Source organism: Etheostoma spectabile, chromosome 4 (genome assembly GCF_008692095.1).
Source record: "Etheostoma spectabile isolate EspeVRDwgs_2016 chromosome 4, UIUC_Espe_1.0, whole genome shotgun sequence".
In the NCBI taxonomy this organism is placed as follows: Eukaryota; Metazoa; Chordata; class Actinopteri; order Perciformes; family Percidae; genus Etheostoma; species Etheostoma spectabile.
Window position 1 is genome coordinate 21,410,269 of NC_045736.1, and position 17,691 is coordinate 21,427,959.

General features: G+C 44.7%; 1 protein-coding gene across 1 annotated transcript in view; it reads left to right on the plus strand.

The window, feature by feature from the left end:
* foxp4 (forkhead box P4) overlaps positions 1–17,691 on the plus strand; it is a 97,446-nt gene that overhangs the window by 66,620 nt on the left and 13,135 nt on the right. Inside the window, exons 5-12 of the mRNA XM_032513441.1 lie at positions 2,791–2,972; positions 5,419–5,428; positions 6,139–6,169; positions 8,835–9,036; positions 9,539–9,637; positions 11,115–11,213; positions 14,472–14,559; positions 15,692–15,775. Coding sequence (XP_032369332.1) covers positions 2,791–2,972; positions 5,419–5,428; positions 6,139–6,169; positions 8,835–9,036; positions 9,539–9,637; positions 11,115–11,213; positions 14,472–14,559; positions 15,692–15,775 — 795 coding nt within the window. The remainder of the gene's footprint in view (positions 1–2,790; positions 2,973–5,418; positions 5,429–6,138; positions 6,170–8,834; positions 9,037–9,538; positions 9,638–11,114; positions 11,214–14,471; positions 14,560–15,691; positions 15,776–17,691) is intronic.

Below are 17,691 nucleotides of genomic sequence, written 5' to 3' on the forward strand. Positions count from 1 at the left end.
GGCCCGGGCCTCTCCCCCTCCCTCCCAAAAACGCCGGGCTGCCCGGTGTTAAAGGTGTTAAAAAATTTCACCATGGAGGGGAGGCATTTGTAAAGGGACGACACATCACGGCGGGGGTTTAAAAACCGCCAGGGCGGCATACGCTCACCCCCGGCTGTTAAAAATCCAACGCCCCCCTGGGGGGGCCCACAGCCACCTGCTTCCCCAAAAAAGCAGAAATTCCCCCGGATTTTAAAACCCGGCGCCACTTGGTCGAGGGGGGGGCCCCCCAACAACGAGGGGAGAAAACCCACATCTTAAAATTTTAGGAGCGGTTCGGGAGCGGGGGTGGATTTTTTCGCTTAAAGAGAAACACGTGCCCGGGGGGTTTTTCCTTGCCGCGCGGAAAACCCTCCCCCGGGTGACCCCTTCTCCCACAACCCGGCCCAAAAACCCCCTATATGTTTTCCCCCCCCTTTTCCCCCCCCGGGCCCCCTCGCCTTGGAGCCGCCCAGGAGGGGATCTGTTAATTGTTCTGGGGGCACCGGAGGCACGGGCCCCGGGTTTCCCCAAACCCTCGTTCACTGTGGTGGCTCCCCCCGGAATTCCTGGGGGAAAGGAGACACGCAGTGAAGGTGCATCTGTCCCCCCCTGATAATCAAGGCTGTGGGGCTGGTTGCTGAGGGAAAAGCTTACAGAGATTGGGTTTCCCCCCCCGGGGTACGCCCACCAGGGCCCAGAGCCCCTCTACCATAAGGGGTACGCAGGCCTGGTCTGCTTCCACGCGGTGCACAGAGGGGAGCGACCCCCATGGTCCCCTACCCCGTCGCGTACCACAAACTCTGGGGTATATTTTGGTCCCTTCTCAAAGTAGCCCGCGCCATCCCCCGTCCAAGGTTTTGGGAAGGACAGTTTTTTGCGCTCCCCTGGAAGCGTTCCTGAAGGGGGGGAGGCGTCAAAAACCCGGGTGTTTGCCCCCCCCGGGGCCCCCCCCTGGGGCCGGGTCGGGTGCTCCGGGTCGGGGAAGCCCCCCTTTTTAGCCCTTTACACAGGCTTCGCCAGAATGCTGTGCTTAAAACACACTTCTCCTTTCCCAACGCGGCCAAAAAAGGAGTGATTTTTGTCACTGCGTTTTTTCCGTCCTGCCCTCCTTTAAGGGACGGGGAGCGCACCACCTTCCCAAAACCCTCCTTCACACCCAAAACTTTACTAGTTCTTTTGGGTTCCCAAAGGGTTTTTTTCCCCCCAGGGTTTTTTTTTCCCCCCCCCCCCGAACGGGGGAGGGGGTTCCCACCGTTTTTTGTCCGTTCGCGCTTGTACAATCATTTTACGCCGGGAAAAACAGGGAAAAATCCATTTTTTGTCATTATGAGAACCCCCAAAGGGTCAGCCCTCCAAACAGCGTCGTTCATGCTGTGGAGGCTATTACCCCCGGGTTAGCCCAAAAGACCCCCCCCAAAAATTGGGGTCCCCTACGGGCTTGTCGGCGTCTGGCTCATTTAAAAGGCATGGCAGTAGCACATTTGCCGGGGACCTCCTGGTTCCCCCCTGCCCCTTATTCCCCCTTTTTTTTTCTGCGAGTAGTCTAAAATTTTCCCTGTCTCATCGGTTTTGTTTCCCCACGTGCGCGAACCGCGTGAAGTCAAAAAAAAAAAAAAAAAACGGACCTTTATTGTTTTCCAAACTCCTTCACACTAGTGCGAATGCCGCTCTCGGTCCCCCTCTCCTTTCCTGGGGGGATTTTTTGAGAAAACAGTTTTTTCTCTACATTTCATAATATTTGCAGCCGGGGGGTAATCATTCTCCCGTTTCATGCCACAGATCATCACGTTTTAACCCCCTTTTTCATTGTACCTGCATCTTTGCGGGCCCCGAACCCTTTTCCGGGCCCGCCATGGCAGGGAGCTTTTTCAAAAATTGATAGCCCTTCCTTGTTGGGGCAATGTGGGTTTGGTTTTTGGCTTTTGGACCCCGTGCCGCGGTGGCATTTAAACACTTTGCCCCACCCAAAAGGGGCCCCCTTTGGGGCGAAGTTCAAAAAGAACTTTTTACTTTTGGGAAATCCAAATTAATAGGGGTAGCCCCCAAAGGGGGGCCACCTGCCCAAAAATTATTGAAGAAAAAGCTATGGTTTTTTGGGGGTTCAAACGGGTCCGCTCTGTATTAAAGCAAATCGGGGTTTGGGGCCCCAGCTGGCCTAGGGGGGAAAGAAAAAACTCCGATCGGCCGAAGGGGTAAAACCCCTCGTAGCCCTTAGGGGCTGCCATACTAATAGAACTGGGGGTTCCAAAGTAACAATGTTGGCCCACACAGCCCACAGTTTGGGGCCTGAATAGATTTCTCTTTCACCACAGAGTGACATTTTGAAAAGGCCATTTCAGATGTGATAACTCACTCTTGTAATCTCTGTAAAACAACCCCCGCTCTTACCACAGTATTATTTTGGTATTGTGATGGCAGTATAGGTTATGTTGTCGAGTCAGGGAGGGAAGACTCAGCCTTTAAATGGAGAGAAACATCACTCTCTGACGTCGATCTCACTCCTCCTTTCTCTCCCTAAATATCTGTGTGGTTTGTCAATGAACTGCACACTGCCACAACAATAAACTGCGGCCTTCCTTGAGAAGAATAGAAAGCAACTGCATTCCTTGAGACTCCCATTGAAGTTACGGTGTCTGACTATAGTGGGGCGTTTCACTGTTGGACGACAGCGCTTTAGTTGAGGTTGATACAAATTGTGTTGTGACTCACTCGCCTCATATTTCTCCATCTCTTCTCCCCCTGCCTGCCCCTTTCTGTGTCTGTCTCTAGTTACAGGAGTACTACAAAAAGCAGCAGGAGCAGTTGCATCTCCAGCTTCTGACTCAGCAGCAACAGCAGCAGCAGCAACAGCAGCAGCAGCAGCAGCAGCAGCAGCAGCAACAGCAACAGCAAGCCGGGAAGCAAGCGGCAAAAGAGGTGAACTTCACCAAGTACATGCTCACTCAACTCAAGTATACTCTGAAGTACAGAAGTACCCTTAAACACATTAAAAGTGGTTGACATGGGAGCCAACAGAAGGGAAAAAAAATCCCATGAAGGGTGTAATATATAGGATACATATGTTAGCTCTCTTTTTCCTTCTCTCTTCTTATCCTCCATTGGTCCAGATTATTGTTGTTTGTACAAGCTTGTCTCAATGCAAGGATTAGTGAATATGGATTTTAATTTTTTCCACAAGCATGCCATTTTGAGGCAGTAAAGGAGTTCTGTGCTAAACCATATGCTACCCTGCCAAAGTATTCATTTCCATGCCTTCAGCTCTAAGCCTGGGGTGAAATCTCTGTGTAGGATGGGTCTGCTACTCTTTTAATTGTCAATTAACCCTACCAGCATTAGGAACCTCCCTTCCTTTCCTTTCTCTCTTTCTCTCTCTTACACACACGCACGCACACACACACACACACACACACGCAGAGTAGTAGGATATCAGAGGATCAACTAGGATAACATTGTGGCACAACAAAGAGGATATCAATTGATCAGACGAGACTGCTGTAGTAACCTGCATGTACAAGAGTGTATGTTTGTGCATGTGCGTACTGTATGTGTATAACAGAGACTTTTTTTGTCACATGAATGCTCATTCGCCAGAATTACCAAACACACAGAGGGCCATAGAGGAGACAGATTTAAGGCTAGGGCCTCATGAGACTTTTCTGATAAACGCATGAGGAGACACATCCTAGATTTCTCCTACTCCTCACACTCACACACAACCTCCTCTCCGACAGCGGTCAACCAACTCGACCGTGACCAAAGCAAACCAGTTGTGGTTGACTCGCATGTTGAGAGGGTGTCTAAATTGCTTTCCCCTCTCTCCCTTCTCTCTGAGGCTGTCCCAGTTTTCAGGTTTGTTGTCCTGTAACAACTAGACAAGTGCAAACACTGGTCACACAGCTACACATACATGCAGAGAGGGAGAAGCTTGATGTGTGATGGTTCAATGCACAAACACATACACTTGAGGGAAAATGCCTCCCCACAGAGCTGCATACAGCTGATATGACTAAGGCCATTTCTAGCAGTCAGTGTTTTTCAGTTGCCGCAAGCCATCATTCAAAACCAAAAAACACCTTTTAAGTCAACTCTTGTATCTCTCCTCGTCAAGCAGGTACTGTCTGATATTGAGGCAGGGTTGTGTTTCATTTATATACTGTGTGTAAGCCTGTCTGACGGTGTGAGATAACCAGCCATCAGCCAGGAAAATTGTCTCTTACCCTATAAACTGATACTGGTCAGAGTAGTGTTCGGCAGACCAGGTGTGGAATAGGATTTTAACCAACTTCAGAGTCCAGCAAGCCTAGAACACAGAAAACAAGAGAACCGGAAGAGACACAAAAGTCAGAGGAGGAAGGAGGGAGAGAACAGAAAATCTCTCTTTTGCCTTTAGGAGTGTTTGTGCTTGAGTGGCTGTGACTTTTTGCCCTTTTCCCTCTTTTCTGCAATTCCTCCTCATTTTCCTGTCTGTGTGGAAGTGATGCATTGAAAGAAAGAGTATGTATGTGTATGTTGAGTCAGTGTTTGTGTGTGTTGCCGGTGCATTTGGGACCGGTCAGGAGTCAGCTTAATGAAGTGACTCTGACCATCACAAGAGATGTGTGCATGTGCGTCTACGAGTGTCTGTCTACAGTATGTGTGTGTGTGGATGTGTGTGGATGTGTGTGCGTCTGTGTGACTGGCAGGCTCAGACAGTGTGTGATGTGCTCATAAATCACATTGACAGCCTGTTACTGCGCTAGCTTTGGCCACTCAGCCACAACTAAGTGTAAACAGAACACACACACACACACACACACACACACACACACACAATGTATGTTTTTAAGAACCCCCCCGGAGGGAATGAGAACGGGGGTGGGACTGAAAAATAAAATAAAATGGACGAAAAAGGTGAAAAGGGGGCGGGGGGAGGGAAATGAAAAAAAAAGGGGAAGGACGGGGGAACATTTCAGCAGGCTTTTCAGACTGAAACCTTTTTCAACAAATAAATTTGGCAGACAAAAACAAATTCCTTTAACCTTGGCAAAATTTTTTTTTCCCCCCTTTTTTTTTTCATTTTTCTCTGTTTTTCTTTTGAAAAGAATTTTGTTGTTTTTCCCCTCTTTGAACCCTCTTATAAGGCCCAACACACCCTCCCACACACAAACCATTTGCCTCCACTTCTTCCCCCCACCCCAAAGCTAAGGGAACCTATCTGCCCCCTTGAGTCCCTCTGTTAAAGGTTTCCAGCTCCCCATTTTCTCTCCTTTCCCTCTCCTCTCCCCCACCACCACACACACCAACACCCCCCACGCAAAGGCAATTCCTCAAGTTGTTTTTTTTATTTTTCCTCTCCACTATTATCTTTTAGAAAAAATCCATCTTTTTGGGGTTGTCCAGGGAACTAAAACACCACAGTCCGGCCCAGGTTCCCCAAACTGCAGGCAGGAAAGGGGACTTTTTATCACCGTAACACAACAAATTTATCCCCACCTCATGTAGTCTATCCCCTCTCCCTTAAAACCTAAACTCTTTCCCCCTTTCTCTCTTTTTCTTATCCTCACGGTCCCCAGCCTGGGCTTTTTTTCTTTTTAATACAAATTTGTTCATATGGTTTTTAGTGCTGTATCTTAATTGTTGGATGAATCTTTAAAGGGGCGAAACAGCCAAACGAAACATTTTAAAAAAAGGGGATTTTTTTTTTTACGTAGATGAAAAAAGAAAAAAAAACTAAATAAAGGGGAAACTGTCAAAATCGGCTTTGTTAAAAAGTTTTTTGTTTGGGGGTGCCGCAGTTCTGCACTGATTCAGATCAAAACAAATTTTTAAAGGGGGTTTTTAATTACTTTTGGCATGCTGGCTTTTTTTGGGTCAAAAATTGACAATAAATTTTTTGGGTTTCAAAATAAACAGGACCAGTGGGGTGTTATGACTTATTTTCAGAAGTATCAAAATTTTGAATAATAGATACAAAGAAAAAATAAAAAAAAAAACTGTGTGTAAGGAAATCACTTAATGATAACCTTTTTTCCCTCTGTCGCTTGCCCATAGCTTGGAAGTAAGCTTGGCCTTCCAGCGCACTGATCCAATGCAGCACTTTACCACCTCCTCACCTCCAGAACAAGGTCTTTCCCGCAGCCCACCGCCGCCATGCAGTCTCTGCAGCAAGGTACGTGCACGCACACATACATTCATATGTACAACCTCTAACCCTCAACACTTAGTCACACACACAGACACACACACACACACACCACACACACACACACACACACACACACACAGGCCTGTATCCAATGCCGCATGTGAAGCCTGTTAAGTTAATCAGCCTATAAAAGATAAAAGGAAACCTGATTGGTGGGTTTGTTGAAGGTACTCATTTGGATAATAGGTAAAATATGCCACTAAGCCCCCCGCTTGGAGGTGTGTGCATTTTCTTGTGTGAGTGTGTGTATGCTTGTGTGTGTGTGGTTGAGATTAGCCAGACACAAGAACATCATCGTTTTGCTATTGCTGGGCCCACTGAATATTTTTGTTCCTATATGTAACTCCTCCCACTGTCCCTTCATTTTGTCAGCATGATTTTAGAACGATAAATGTTGACCGTTGACTGGCCCGCCCTTAGTGAACATGTGTGTGTGTGTGTGTGTTTTTGTCCACTTTTGTCTGTACACAGTAATGTCTAATGCACACACACACACACTACCCCACACGTGGAGAATGCTTTAGGGGCTCTAAAGTGGCCGTAACATTGCTAAATCGCTGACTGAGTTGACCAAACAGACCAGTTTCCTTCCCGCCGTCCGTCTGATCTTTCTCTTTTTCTCATGCGCAGTCACATGGAGTCACACACACACACACACACACACACACACACACACACACACACACAAGAACACAAACTCTCATACTCGCTCTATACTCCGACTCTGACAAAAAGAAAAAGAAACTCAATCGATTTTATTCCTAAAAATCATACACCCAAGAGTTGCACAGAAACCTTTTTGTGATTAGGCTAAATGGAATTACCAGTTTACAGAGAGAGTAGATACAAATTGAAAACAAATGAAAAGGCAGAGGTCACAGTTTTGGATGGAAGAGTATTATTTTTCAGACAGTTGCAAACATTTGGCATTGGCATCTCCTTCTCTTTCTCACTCTCTCCCTCCGTATCAGAGTGGAATTTCCCTGCAGTGTGAAAGAGCTGGTCCATTGTGACGGCTCAGCCAGGCGTGAGCCAGCGCATTCCTCTGACCAGCCATGCCACACAAACACACAAACACACATGCATAAACACTCGCAGTTACACACACAACTGCACACACTGTTGCCCCGCCTCAAAGGGCTGTTGTGTCCGGTGAGTAGTCAGTGGGGGGGGGGGTCCTGCTGTGGTTTTTGTTTATTTCTCTTACTGCAGTAAGATGGAGGAACTTTGATACCTGATAACTCCAAATGTTCATTAATGACAACACATAAACTAATTTGAGAATTTGCAATGAGAATCCAACTGTTTTTTTCTAAGCACAGGTCCATCATTGAGAGTGTCTCAACAGTTTCTTCACTCTTATGTAAAAAATCCATTAGATTTTACTTAATCCTGTTAGACCCCACCTTCTAACTAAAGGCTTATGTCTACAGACATCAGTGTGAAAAAATATAACCCTAGCAGCCAGATGTGGGTGTGTATGTTTATAACAGTTAGCACAAACACTCTCATCCTCATAAATACTTTGTATCTTTCAACACTAGCTAAGTAAAATTGTGAGAGTACATTTTCAACCAAATGCACACAAAATTAAGATTTCTTTTGTTTCCAAATCTGTTCTGTTCTAGGATCAGGTGTGAGTTTGCTTACTTTGCACTCCTCAGTAAGCTTCTGACTTTCACTAGAATCCAGAATCTCTTTTTTTCCTCTAAAGTTACATATCAACATGTTTGCATTTATGTTTATATGTGTTTTGATTGAATGGAGCTAGTCTGACAAGTCAGAATAGGAAACACTTTATCTATCAATCGTTAACTTCTTCACACTTTCACGCTCAGGGCGTGTCCACAGATTGTTCAGGTTTCTTGGATTATACGCACACACGTACAGAAATCTAGGCACACACCGCTCTAATTCCTCCAGAGTGAGAACTTTTGTTTTGGCGGGACCACAGAAGAATGCAGACAAAGCAGACATAATATTTGGATTGCTGCGAGGTCCGTTGTGTGTGTGTGTGTGTGGTGTGTGTGTGTGTGTGTGTGTGTGTGTGTGTGTGTGTGTGTGTGTGTGGTGTGTGTGTGTGTGTGTGTGTGTGCAGATGTGTATGTGCATGCATGGTAAGATCCATTCGAGTAGCTGTGGCATTTTAGGCATCTCTCACTGTGAAATAGGAGCAGAAATAACAAAGCTGCGACGAGAAAGAGCTCAAAGTGTGCACCCACCCTGTCAGACAGACAAATAGTGGTAGTGACAGGAGCAGTGGTACTGGTGGATAGTAGCAATTGCCAACAGAGATTAGGAAATAGTTAAGGAATAGTGGATATCTGGAAAAATAACAAAAACATGCTGAAATTAACCTCTTGTCTGTTAAAGTTTGTCCTATTTTCCTCTCTTAACCACTCGCATGAGACTGCAATAGTTGCATTTCTGTTTTATGTAGATTAGAATACAGTAGTTAGTCACAGCTCTCTGTTACATCAGTTTATTTACAGTGTATATGTGGTCTCATCTGACTTGTTATTAATCACATTTCTTCTTAACTTTGTTTGAATTAGCTTAACTTAAATATCATATAATCATATTTGCATTAAACGTGAAATGAAGTTAACTGTGCGTTCCTTCTCTGCAGCAATGTGTCCGTCAGACCTCCAACAGCTGTGGAAGGAGGTGTCAGGGGTGCAGAGCAGTGAGGAGGCCCTAAAACAGGCCGAGGGCCTGGACTTGAGTACCAATAGCTCCAATTCTACCTCAGCCTTCCCCAAAGCTGCCAGTGCTCACATCCCATTGCACAGCTTGGTCAACGGACATAGCCACACCCCAAAGAGAGACAGGTACAGTAATGTACAGTATGTTAAAATACTTCAAATATCCACATTGTGATGGTGCGTCTGTCCTCAATGTGACCCTCAGTCTTTCTAACTCACACACTATTGCTATGTCTTTTTCAGGCTTTTATCTTTTAGCTTTAAGCTGTACATCCATACCTACGCAGTAAACACAAAACATGCACATGCAGCATATCACACATCACCAAGGTGTAAATGTCTCTCAGCTCATTTGATAGGAGGTGTGTTGGGTTCAGTAAGTTCTGCCAATATGCTGTCAACCACATGCAAGTATGGTATAGAAGAGAGGACAGGATGGTGTGTGCAGGCCATCTGTTAGAAAATGGCAATTATTTGTGAGAGTCATCTATATTTGTGGATCTGAATTTGCTGTATACATAAATTCCTTGTTACCATGTTAGCATATTGGGGATGCATGTGCTAGGAGGACTATGTTGTACCATTGGCTTTTTGTTGGCTGCTCATGGGCTCCATCTCCGTCTTTCAGAGCCAGACTGTTTGAGTGGATATCCTCCTTCACCAAGTCAGACAGCGGAGATGACCATGTCCCCCTTTATTCCAAAGGTGGCCAACCCCCCAGCAGCCAGTGAGTAGCACAAACTCACACATACATAAACATTATTGGACAAGACTTAAGTCCAATTTATAGTCCAGAGTTAAATTAACGCAATAGGTACATTGTAGCCTACGCCGTAGCCTACGCCGTAACCTGACGTGCACGTCTCAAAAAAATGTAACAGCACGTGTTATCCAGGTTATCCTTCTCCATAAACAAAGAAAACTCAAGAAGGGGGTTGATATTTATTGGTTGATAAAATATGTCACAAACTGTTATACTACATGTACAATGTGCTGCTGGTAGCCCAACTGAGGTGGCTTTAGAAGACACAAAGAGGGTAGCAAGTGTGTTAGCCTGTTAAGCTAATGCACGGCTGATGTGGAGGAGAATGTGGTTGCCAGCAGTTTGTCAAGTCTGCTGTCTGAGCTGCTTCTAACTTGACTCAACCACAGCCAACACACACACCACACACACACACACACACACACACACACACAGCACACACACACACACACACACACACACACACACACACACACCACACACACACACACACACACACAACGCACATACACATACACACACACACACACATTTTGCAGACACACACACGCTCCAACCTCAGCCAGCACATATGATTAGGAAGAGGTGAAAAAGCAAAGGGAGAGAGAGAGAGACATGTTTCCATCTGCAAGACAAATGTTTTTTGTTAGACAACCTTCTGATGTTGATTTGGGAGAATCCCCATCCCAGTCCCCATACACACGTGCACACACACATACACACTCGTGTAAATATGTGGAGACAGCAGTTGCAGGCGAAAGTCCAGGTCTGAACCACATCTGCTACTGGACCTGCCACACACGCACACACACAAACACACACACACACACAGTTATTTTACTCCATGCCCAAACCAAACCTGGTCAAGGCTTTTATCGCCACACACACATACAAATACACAAACATTTATAAATGTGCACAGATGCACACACAAAACAAACATTTCCACGCACACGTAAGCTCACCACAAAAGACATGCACAAGTCACATGACGGCAGCCACCACCAATCAGTCATGGCTGGTTGGTACTGTGCCGACTTTGTGTCAACACACATGCACACACATATGCCTAGGACAGAGAGACAGGTCATGGACTTAAGAATGTGCCTCTGAGGTTGCTGGACCAATTCCCTTATTTGCCTGGCTTCTGTAACTAACCCCACTCTGCTTTATCCTCCTCTCTCTGCACTTGGCTTCCTGAACTGTACAAACTAAATGACTGCTAACCAAACTCAGATGGCTGTATTGATGCTTCTGCTGCTACAGTTAGTTTAGCATGTGTGAGTTTGTATGTGAAAGAGTTGAATATTTAGGCTTTGCTATTTATTATGTAAAAGTAATCACTTTTATTTGCTGAATGTGTTATGTACCTAACAGCATATGAAAAATGTAACATCTGTTTTACTAGCTCACTCTTTCTGTGTGTTTCCTCCCCCCACAGTCATGAGGAGCATGCCGGCTCCCATCCTCTCTACGGCCATGGAGAGTGTAAGTGGCCAGGCTGTGAAGCACTGTGCGAGGACATGGGACAGTTCATCAAGTAAGTTAACAACCACCAAAATAATGGAAACATGATGCGTAAGTTGGTTTTACAGATGGAAGTATATATATATTAAATCTATTAGGCTGAACTATCAGTACCGGAATTTATAATCGCTGATAAAATAAATATATATATACTGTATATTTGAATATTCATTCCTCAGAATCATTTATAATGAAAAATAAATTATTGTGATAACATTCTGGCAATATTTTAAAAAATAAAATAAAAACGGACAGTCAACCATGTAATGAATGTTGACGTTGCATAGTTTGTCCACCAGAGGGTGCTCTACAACATCTCTGTTGGCAACACTGGTAAAAAAAATTTTTTATTGTGTTTTTGTTAAAAGGACTCTTCTTGATCTTCATATGTATTTCATTTATCAGAACATTAATGTATTTTAATGTTTCTCTGTTCTGTTGTGACAATAAAACAAATTATTATCAAATTATTTTAGTGAAAACTCATATATAACTACAAATTAATAATGTTAGGGAAATCTGTTTATGTTTTGTTACATGTTACATGTTTTTAAATAACCAGATACTTGTATTGGTATCGGCCTTAAAAGTCCTTTATTGGTCAGGTTCTACGTGGTTCCTAGTAGCATTGTAGGAAAAGGACACAACACATCTGATTCAGATTACCAGTTGGAATTGCAGATGAAGCAGAGCAAAGTAAAGCTACTGTTTGTGCTAAATGTGGAGTGTCAGTCACATACAACACTGGTGTTTCACATTGGCTCACTAATTCATCAGTTGCAATCTGTTACATCACATTTGCACCGAGGCGCATTTATGCACACACACACACACACACACACACACACACACACACACACACACACACACACACACACACACACAAACAAATACAGAAAAACAAACACACACACACACACAAACTCAACATCTATGTAAGTCCTCTGTTTGTGAGCAATACTTTGGAACTACAACTCTCTCTGTCCTCTTCCCTTCGTTCCTGTGTTAGTATTTGTCACCAAGTCTTTCCTTCACTTGGTTGGGTTTTTTGCCCTTTTGTCGGGGCCCTTGTATGTTTTTCCTCAAAGGTCAAAAGGCCCTTTGTTTCTTTGTTTAAATAAAAAAATTGTTTTAAAATTATCATCCATTGCACACTTTTTTTTCACTTTTCAAAAAAATTTTTTTTCTGTAAATCATTCCCGCTCTGTTTCCCCTCATGTTTATCCCCTTTTGGAGTCCCTTTGGGGGGTGTGAGGGCAGCCATGGCCCTTTGACATTCTGAACCCCTCTTCTTTCAACAAATAAAAAGCAAAAATCCCCGGGGCACTAGGCGCAAAAAAAGGGTTTCAAACCCTTTTTAATGAACCCCCTAAAAAAAACTCCACTTTTCCATTATCGGGGGGAACTCTTGCAAATTTGAGCTGGAGTTTTAAAGCCGGGGGATGAAAAAAAGGGCCCTACAAAACCACACAACACACACCAACCCAACACACACACAACCACCACACACAACACACACCACACCCCAAATAAGGGAAAGTGTGCGGGGTTGATTGTGTCCTGGGCCAGTGATCAAAGCACCCGGCAGGCGGGGAAAAGTTTGGAGAGGAAAGCGTTGTTTGGTGTTTTTTCACGCCGGGGCCCCGGGGCAGAGGGAAGAGAAAAGAAAAGATCAAGTGAAGAGTGGGTGTGTGAGGTTGGGAGAGAGGGAATGAAAAAAAAAAAGGGGCCCCAGGGGGACAATAATCCCCGTCAGACCCGAAAGTGCGCCCTTCCACCAGCCTTAGTCATTGCCCCAGGGGGAAAAAAAGGGTTTTAGAGCAGAAAAAAAAACAGGGGAGGGGACATCCACTATTTCGGGCCCTTTTCTTTTTTCTTGCTTCCCCCCCTTCCTTCCCCCCCAAAAACTTCGGGTATAAACTCTGGTGGGGGGGGGGTTTGGGTGAAATGGGTTAAAGCCTTGTTGCCAGCACTCAAGGAGTAAACAGAGTCATTTAAAACCCCCTTCGGAAAAAAAAAGCTATTTTTATGGCCCCCCTATAAGAGGGGGGGGGTTTTTGGGGCAGATTTTTTTTGGGGAAGGAGGGGAACCCTAGGCAGGGGGGGATTTGGGGGGAAAGGGGCGAGGGGGAAAGGGGGAGATTTGTAAAAGGAAAAGAAAGGGGAAAAAGCTTAACAGAGAGGAAACAGAGAAAAAGAGGGGTAAAAATCAGTTTTTTTTTTTTTATCGGAATTTGTGTTGGCAGCTACTAAAGGGATAAGCAGGGCCAGCCCTCAGGGGTTTGTTTAATTTTTAGACTTTGCCAAATATTGCCAATTTTCCTGCTTTTTTAAAAAGACAAAAACCCCACCCCAAAACACCCAACACTTTGCGCGCACCCGCCCCAAGACACACAGACACCCCAGACACAAAAGACCACCCACCACACACACCCCCACACACCCCAAAAACCACACACAACACTATTTCGCTGTTAAAAATTCCCAATAAAAAATTTAAAAAAAAAGTGGTTTTGAAGATTACCAGATTAAAATTAACACCCCGGGTTTTTAGCAAAACCCCCTTGATATCCCAGCACTCCCCAACCCACAAAACACTCACACACACACCGGGCGGGGCGCAGAAACCCTGTGAAAAACCCTTTGGGCCGAGACAGAGCAGAGAGAAAGGGGAAAAGGGGAAAGGGAAAGACGGGGAGGGGGGGCTGGGAAGATAAAAAGGCCCGGGTTTCCTCCCACATTTGAGTAGACAAACAGCGCCACCATTCACACACACACACACACACACACACACACACCACACACACACACACACACACACACACCCACACACACACACACATGCACACCAGTGTTAATATGTGGAGTGGAGTTTAGCTAACAGAAAGTCTGAAGATAAGGCTTTGTATGATAACACATGAGCTCATATCCAGGTGGTTGTCTTGGATCATGGCTCACTGAGCACCAATGAAGTATACACACACAAAACACAGCTGCTGCATCCTTCACTAGACAAAATAAACCTCCAAGTTTATGATTTATTTTTATAGTGTTGAAACAACTCATTAATCAGTTTAAATAAAAGTAAAAGACCTGGGTTTTGTTACTTCATTATTTAGGACCTGTGAATTGATTTAACATGGATTCTGTTGAGTCAGTGTAACTTGGAAATTGTCATTGAATTAGAACTGGCAGTGCTTTCATCTTTTTGTAGAATATGTATTTTTTGTAGATATCAATTTATCATCTTGCATTTTTCCTTCACCTCTAGGCACTTGAACAATGAGCATGCCCTAGATGATCGCAGTACTGCTCAGTGCCGAGTCCAGATGCAGGTGGTTCAGCAACTGGAGATACAGGTGAGTAACACACACACACACACACACACACACACATACACACACAAACAAATTCATCCTGTCAATGGCAGTAACTTGTCTAAGGGAGGGGGCAGAGTTTATGGAGAGCAGTGGAGCTTGTAATTTAAAAGGAGCAGTCAGCAGGGAAGCTGCCATTGCTGCTCCAATTATAAAGCTGCTCTGTTCACCAGCAAGAGAGAGCTGAGAGGGGAGAGAGAGAATTAAGAGAAAAGAGAGAGAGAGAGAGACATGAGCTAGAATGCGGAGGACCAGGCTGCATGGCCTCTCTTGTTCTCAAAGTGGCTCATGCACGCAATGCTCTTGAAACATCTGAATGCTCCAGCAAAAGCCAAATACCAACACTGGACAAGAAGTGAAATGCCATTCCTAAACAGTGAGTAAGAAAAGTGAACGTACAAAGGCTGCCCCTTCACACACATCTTGGCACAGTTTTCAAAACTTCAGAAAACCCCGTTCACATCACTGCGTATGTGTGTCTGCTGTCCAGCATTAAGGTTAGGGTTAGCATTGTGTTTGATGGTGGTGGTAAACAGCGTTTAGCTGAGCCCCTGAAGCCACCACCAGGGAACACAAAGTGACAGAGAGGCAGCTGGTGTCACATCACATCAGGACGACCGTCTCTCTCTGACATGTCACCTCATCCCTCAACAGTCCACAAGGCAGCCCACCACTCGACCCTCTAATAGCACACACAAACAGCAGCAGCACAGGCGCTGTGTTTGAATGTCTCTTATTTGCACATCTCATCAGTGTGTGAGTATGTTAATGGTGCTATCTGTCTTAGTGTAGATCCGTTGTTTCTTGAGGCTACACGTGTGTATGCTTGTACTCATGCACAAACAGACACGCAGGATGCAGCGTTTCCACAGGCTGTAACAGCCCCCATTAAATGGCAGTTAACAATGTCAAACGGGGACGAGTGTGTCTGCAGGCTAGTGTGAGTGTGTGAGAGAGCTCCGGGTGCCTAGGCGGCTGACTTTTATATTCATCTCTCTGCCTGAGGTGTAATTGTAATTGTAATTCTGTGTCAATACCACATTATATCAATCTAAGCCTTATGAAATGAGATAGGGTTTTTCATGGTGATAACCATCCTTTGTGTGTTTCACAGCTGGCAAAAGAGAGCGAGCGACTCCAGGCCATGATGACCCACCTGCACATGCGCCCTTCAGAGCCAAAGCCTTTTAACCAACCTGTGAGTACACACTGGCACCCAAAAACCCAGATTACATGACCTTTTCATCAACTCTCTGACCCCAAACCTTTTCTAGGATTATTTATTCACCTACAGACTCCTCTGTAGGATTGTTTGTAATTGTTTCTTTATCCCTAAACCTTCTTGTGATGTCACCTTCCTCTCTTACTGTAGCTTGGTATCTACGCCCCCTATTGACCAGTGAGGGTTAATTTGTTTTTTTAGAAATCATAGGAACTACTTTCTGTCTTTTTCCTTTCCAAACTTAATCTTGTTATGATACCATGCATTTCATTTACCAGAAAACTATGCTTTCATAATGTTCTCATTCCACAGAGAAAGTTGTACATTCCAACAATCAAACTGCCTCCGGGTTGAACTGCAGTTTTGTATTCGATTCAGCATTCAAAAATTGTAATTTTTCAGCTTGTCGGAGAGAAAACAGCTAAAGCGGTCTCTCACAGTATATTCAGTCTGTGCCCACAAAACCAGAAATTTGACGTGTGATGTGTATTAGTGTGTGTGTGTGTGTGTGTGTGTGTGTGTGTGTGTGTGTGTGTGTGTGTGTGTGTGTGTGGGTGGCTGTGGGTCTGTGTGTGTGTCCACACTGGTTGGTGAGGTTGTTATTAGGTATCTAATGAATATTTCATTATTCAGATTGACGAGGAGTCTTATTAAAATATGAAGATGTTGAAATTAATTGTCAATTAGAGGCAGAGTGTCTTAATTTGAGGGGAAATAAATGGGTGCAGTAGAGTGGCAATATGTGTGTGTGTGTGTTGTGTGTGTGTGTGTGTGTGTGTGTGTGTGTGTGTTCTCGTGTGTCTGGATGATGCGCTGATCGCTGGGGGATCAGCTGCTATTAACATCTAATGGGAAATCAGGAAGAGGCGTGTTCTGTCACCACCGGAGACGAGCCTCGGGGTCAGGGATTGGAGGAGGAGGGGCAGGGGAGGAGCATCAGGAGTGGAAACAAAGCTTGGCCTCAATTAACAGGGTTCGACTGTTGCCGTGGTGATGTGGCAGGGTTGCAGCGTTAATGAAGTACCTGTTAAACAGCCTTGCCTCCTCCCGTCTGCTTAAATGGTACAGAGAGGGGGCAGGGTAAAGAGAAGGCAATTCACACATTTTACGAACATATAGATGACAACAAACACACAGAAAGTTGTTTTAATTAGTCCTAAATGAGCAGCCTTGCAACAACTGTCCCAGAGAGACTGGGAGTACTGGTTCTGTGTGTGTGTGTGTGTGTGTGTGTGTGTGTGTGTGTGGTGTGTGTGTGTGTGTGTTGTGTGTGTGTGTGTGTGTGTGTGTGTGTGTGTGTTTGTGTGTGTGTGGTGTGTGGTGTGTGTGTCGTGTGTGCGTGTGTGTACGCACTCATATGTGCATGCGTGCGTGCAAGGCTCTTCCTAATTGGGCGGTATTGGTCAGGGAAGAATTCACCACTGCAGAATGCATGTATATGTTCCCTTCTTACAAACATGCTGTCATGTGGTTTTGTATTTTTAAGTGTTTAATTGCAGCAGCCAGCGCTGTGTGCATAAATCCAGTATATGTGCATGTTCAGTGTGTGGAAGTGTGTGTGGTTCTGTGCAAGAATACATTTGGTAAATGGTAGGGACACATATTCATCAGGAGCGTTGGGGACTTTATTTTTGATGTAATGTGACTTACTTAACATAAGCAACCTGAATATGGTGCCTTATATTGCTTTAGGTAAAATATTTTAAAATAAAGGTAGTAGTAGGCTTGTGGCCCTCTGGCCTTTGGTACTGTGTGTTTGTATCATTTCTATGCTTTACATATTGCAGAGCAGTTACAGTACAATCTCCGATGGTTTAATATTATTGCACAACTTTTGAGGGAATTGTTTAGAAACTCTTTCCTAAAAGAGATTTCTTTGTTTGTTGTGTAAC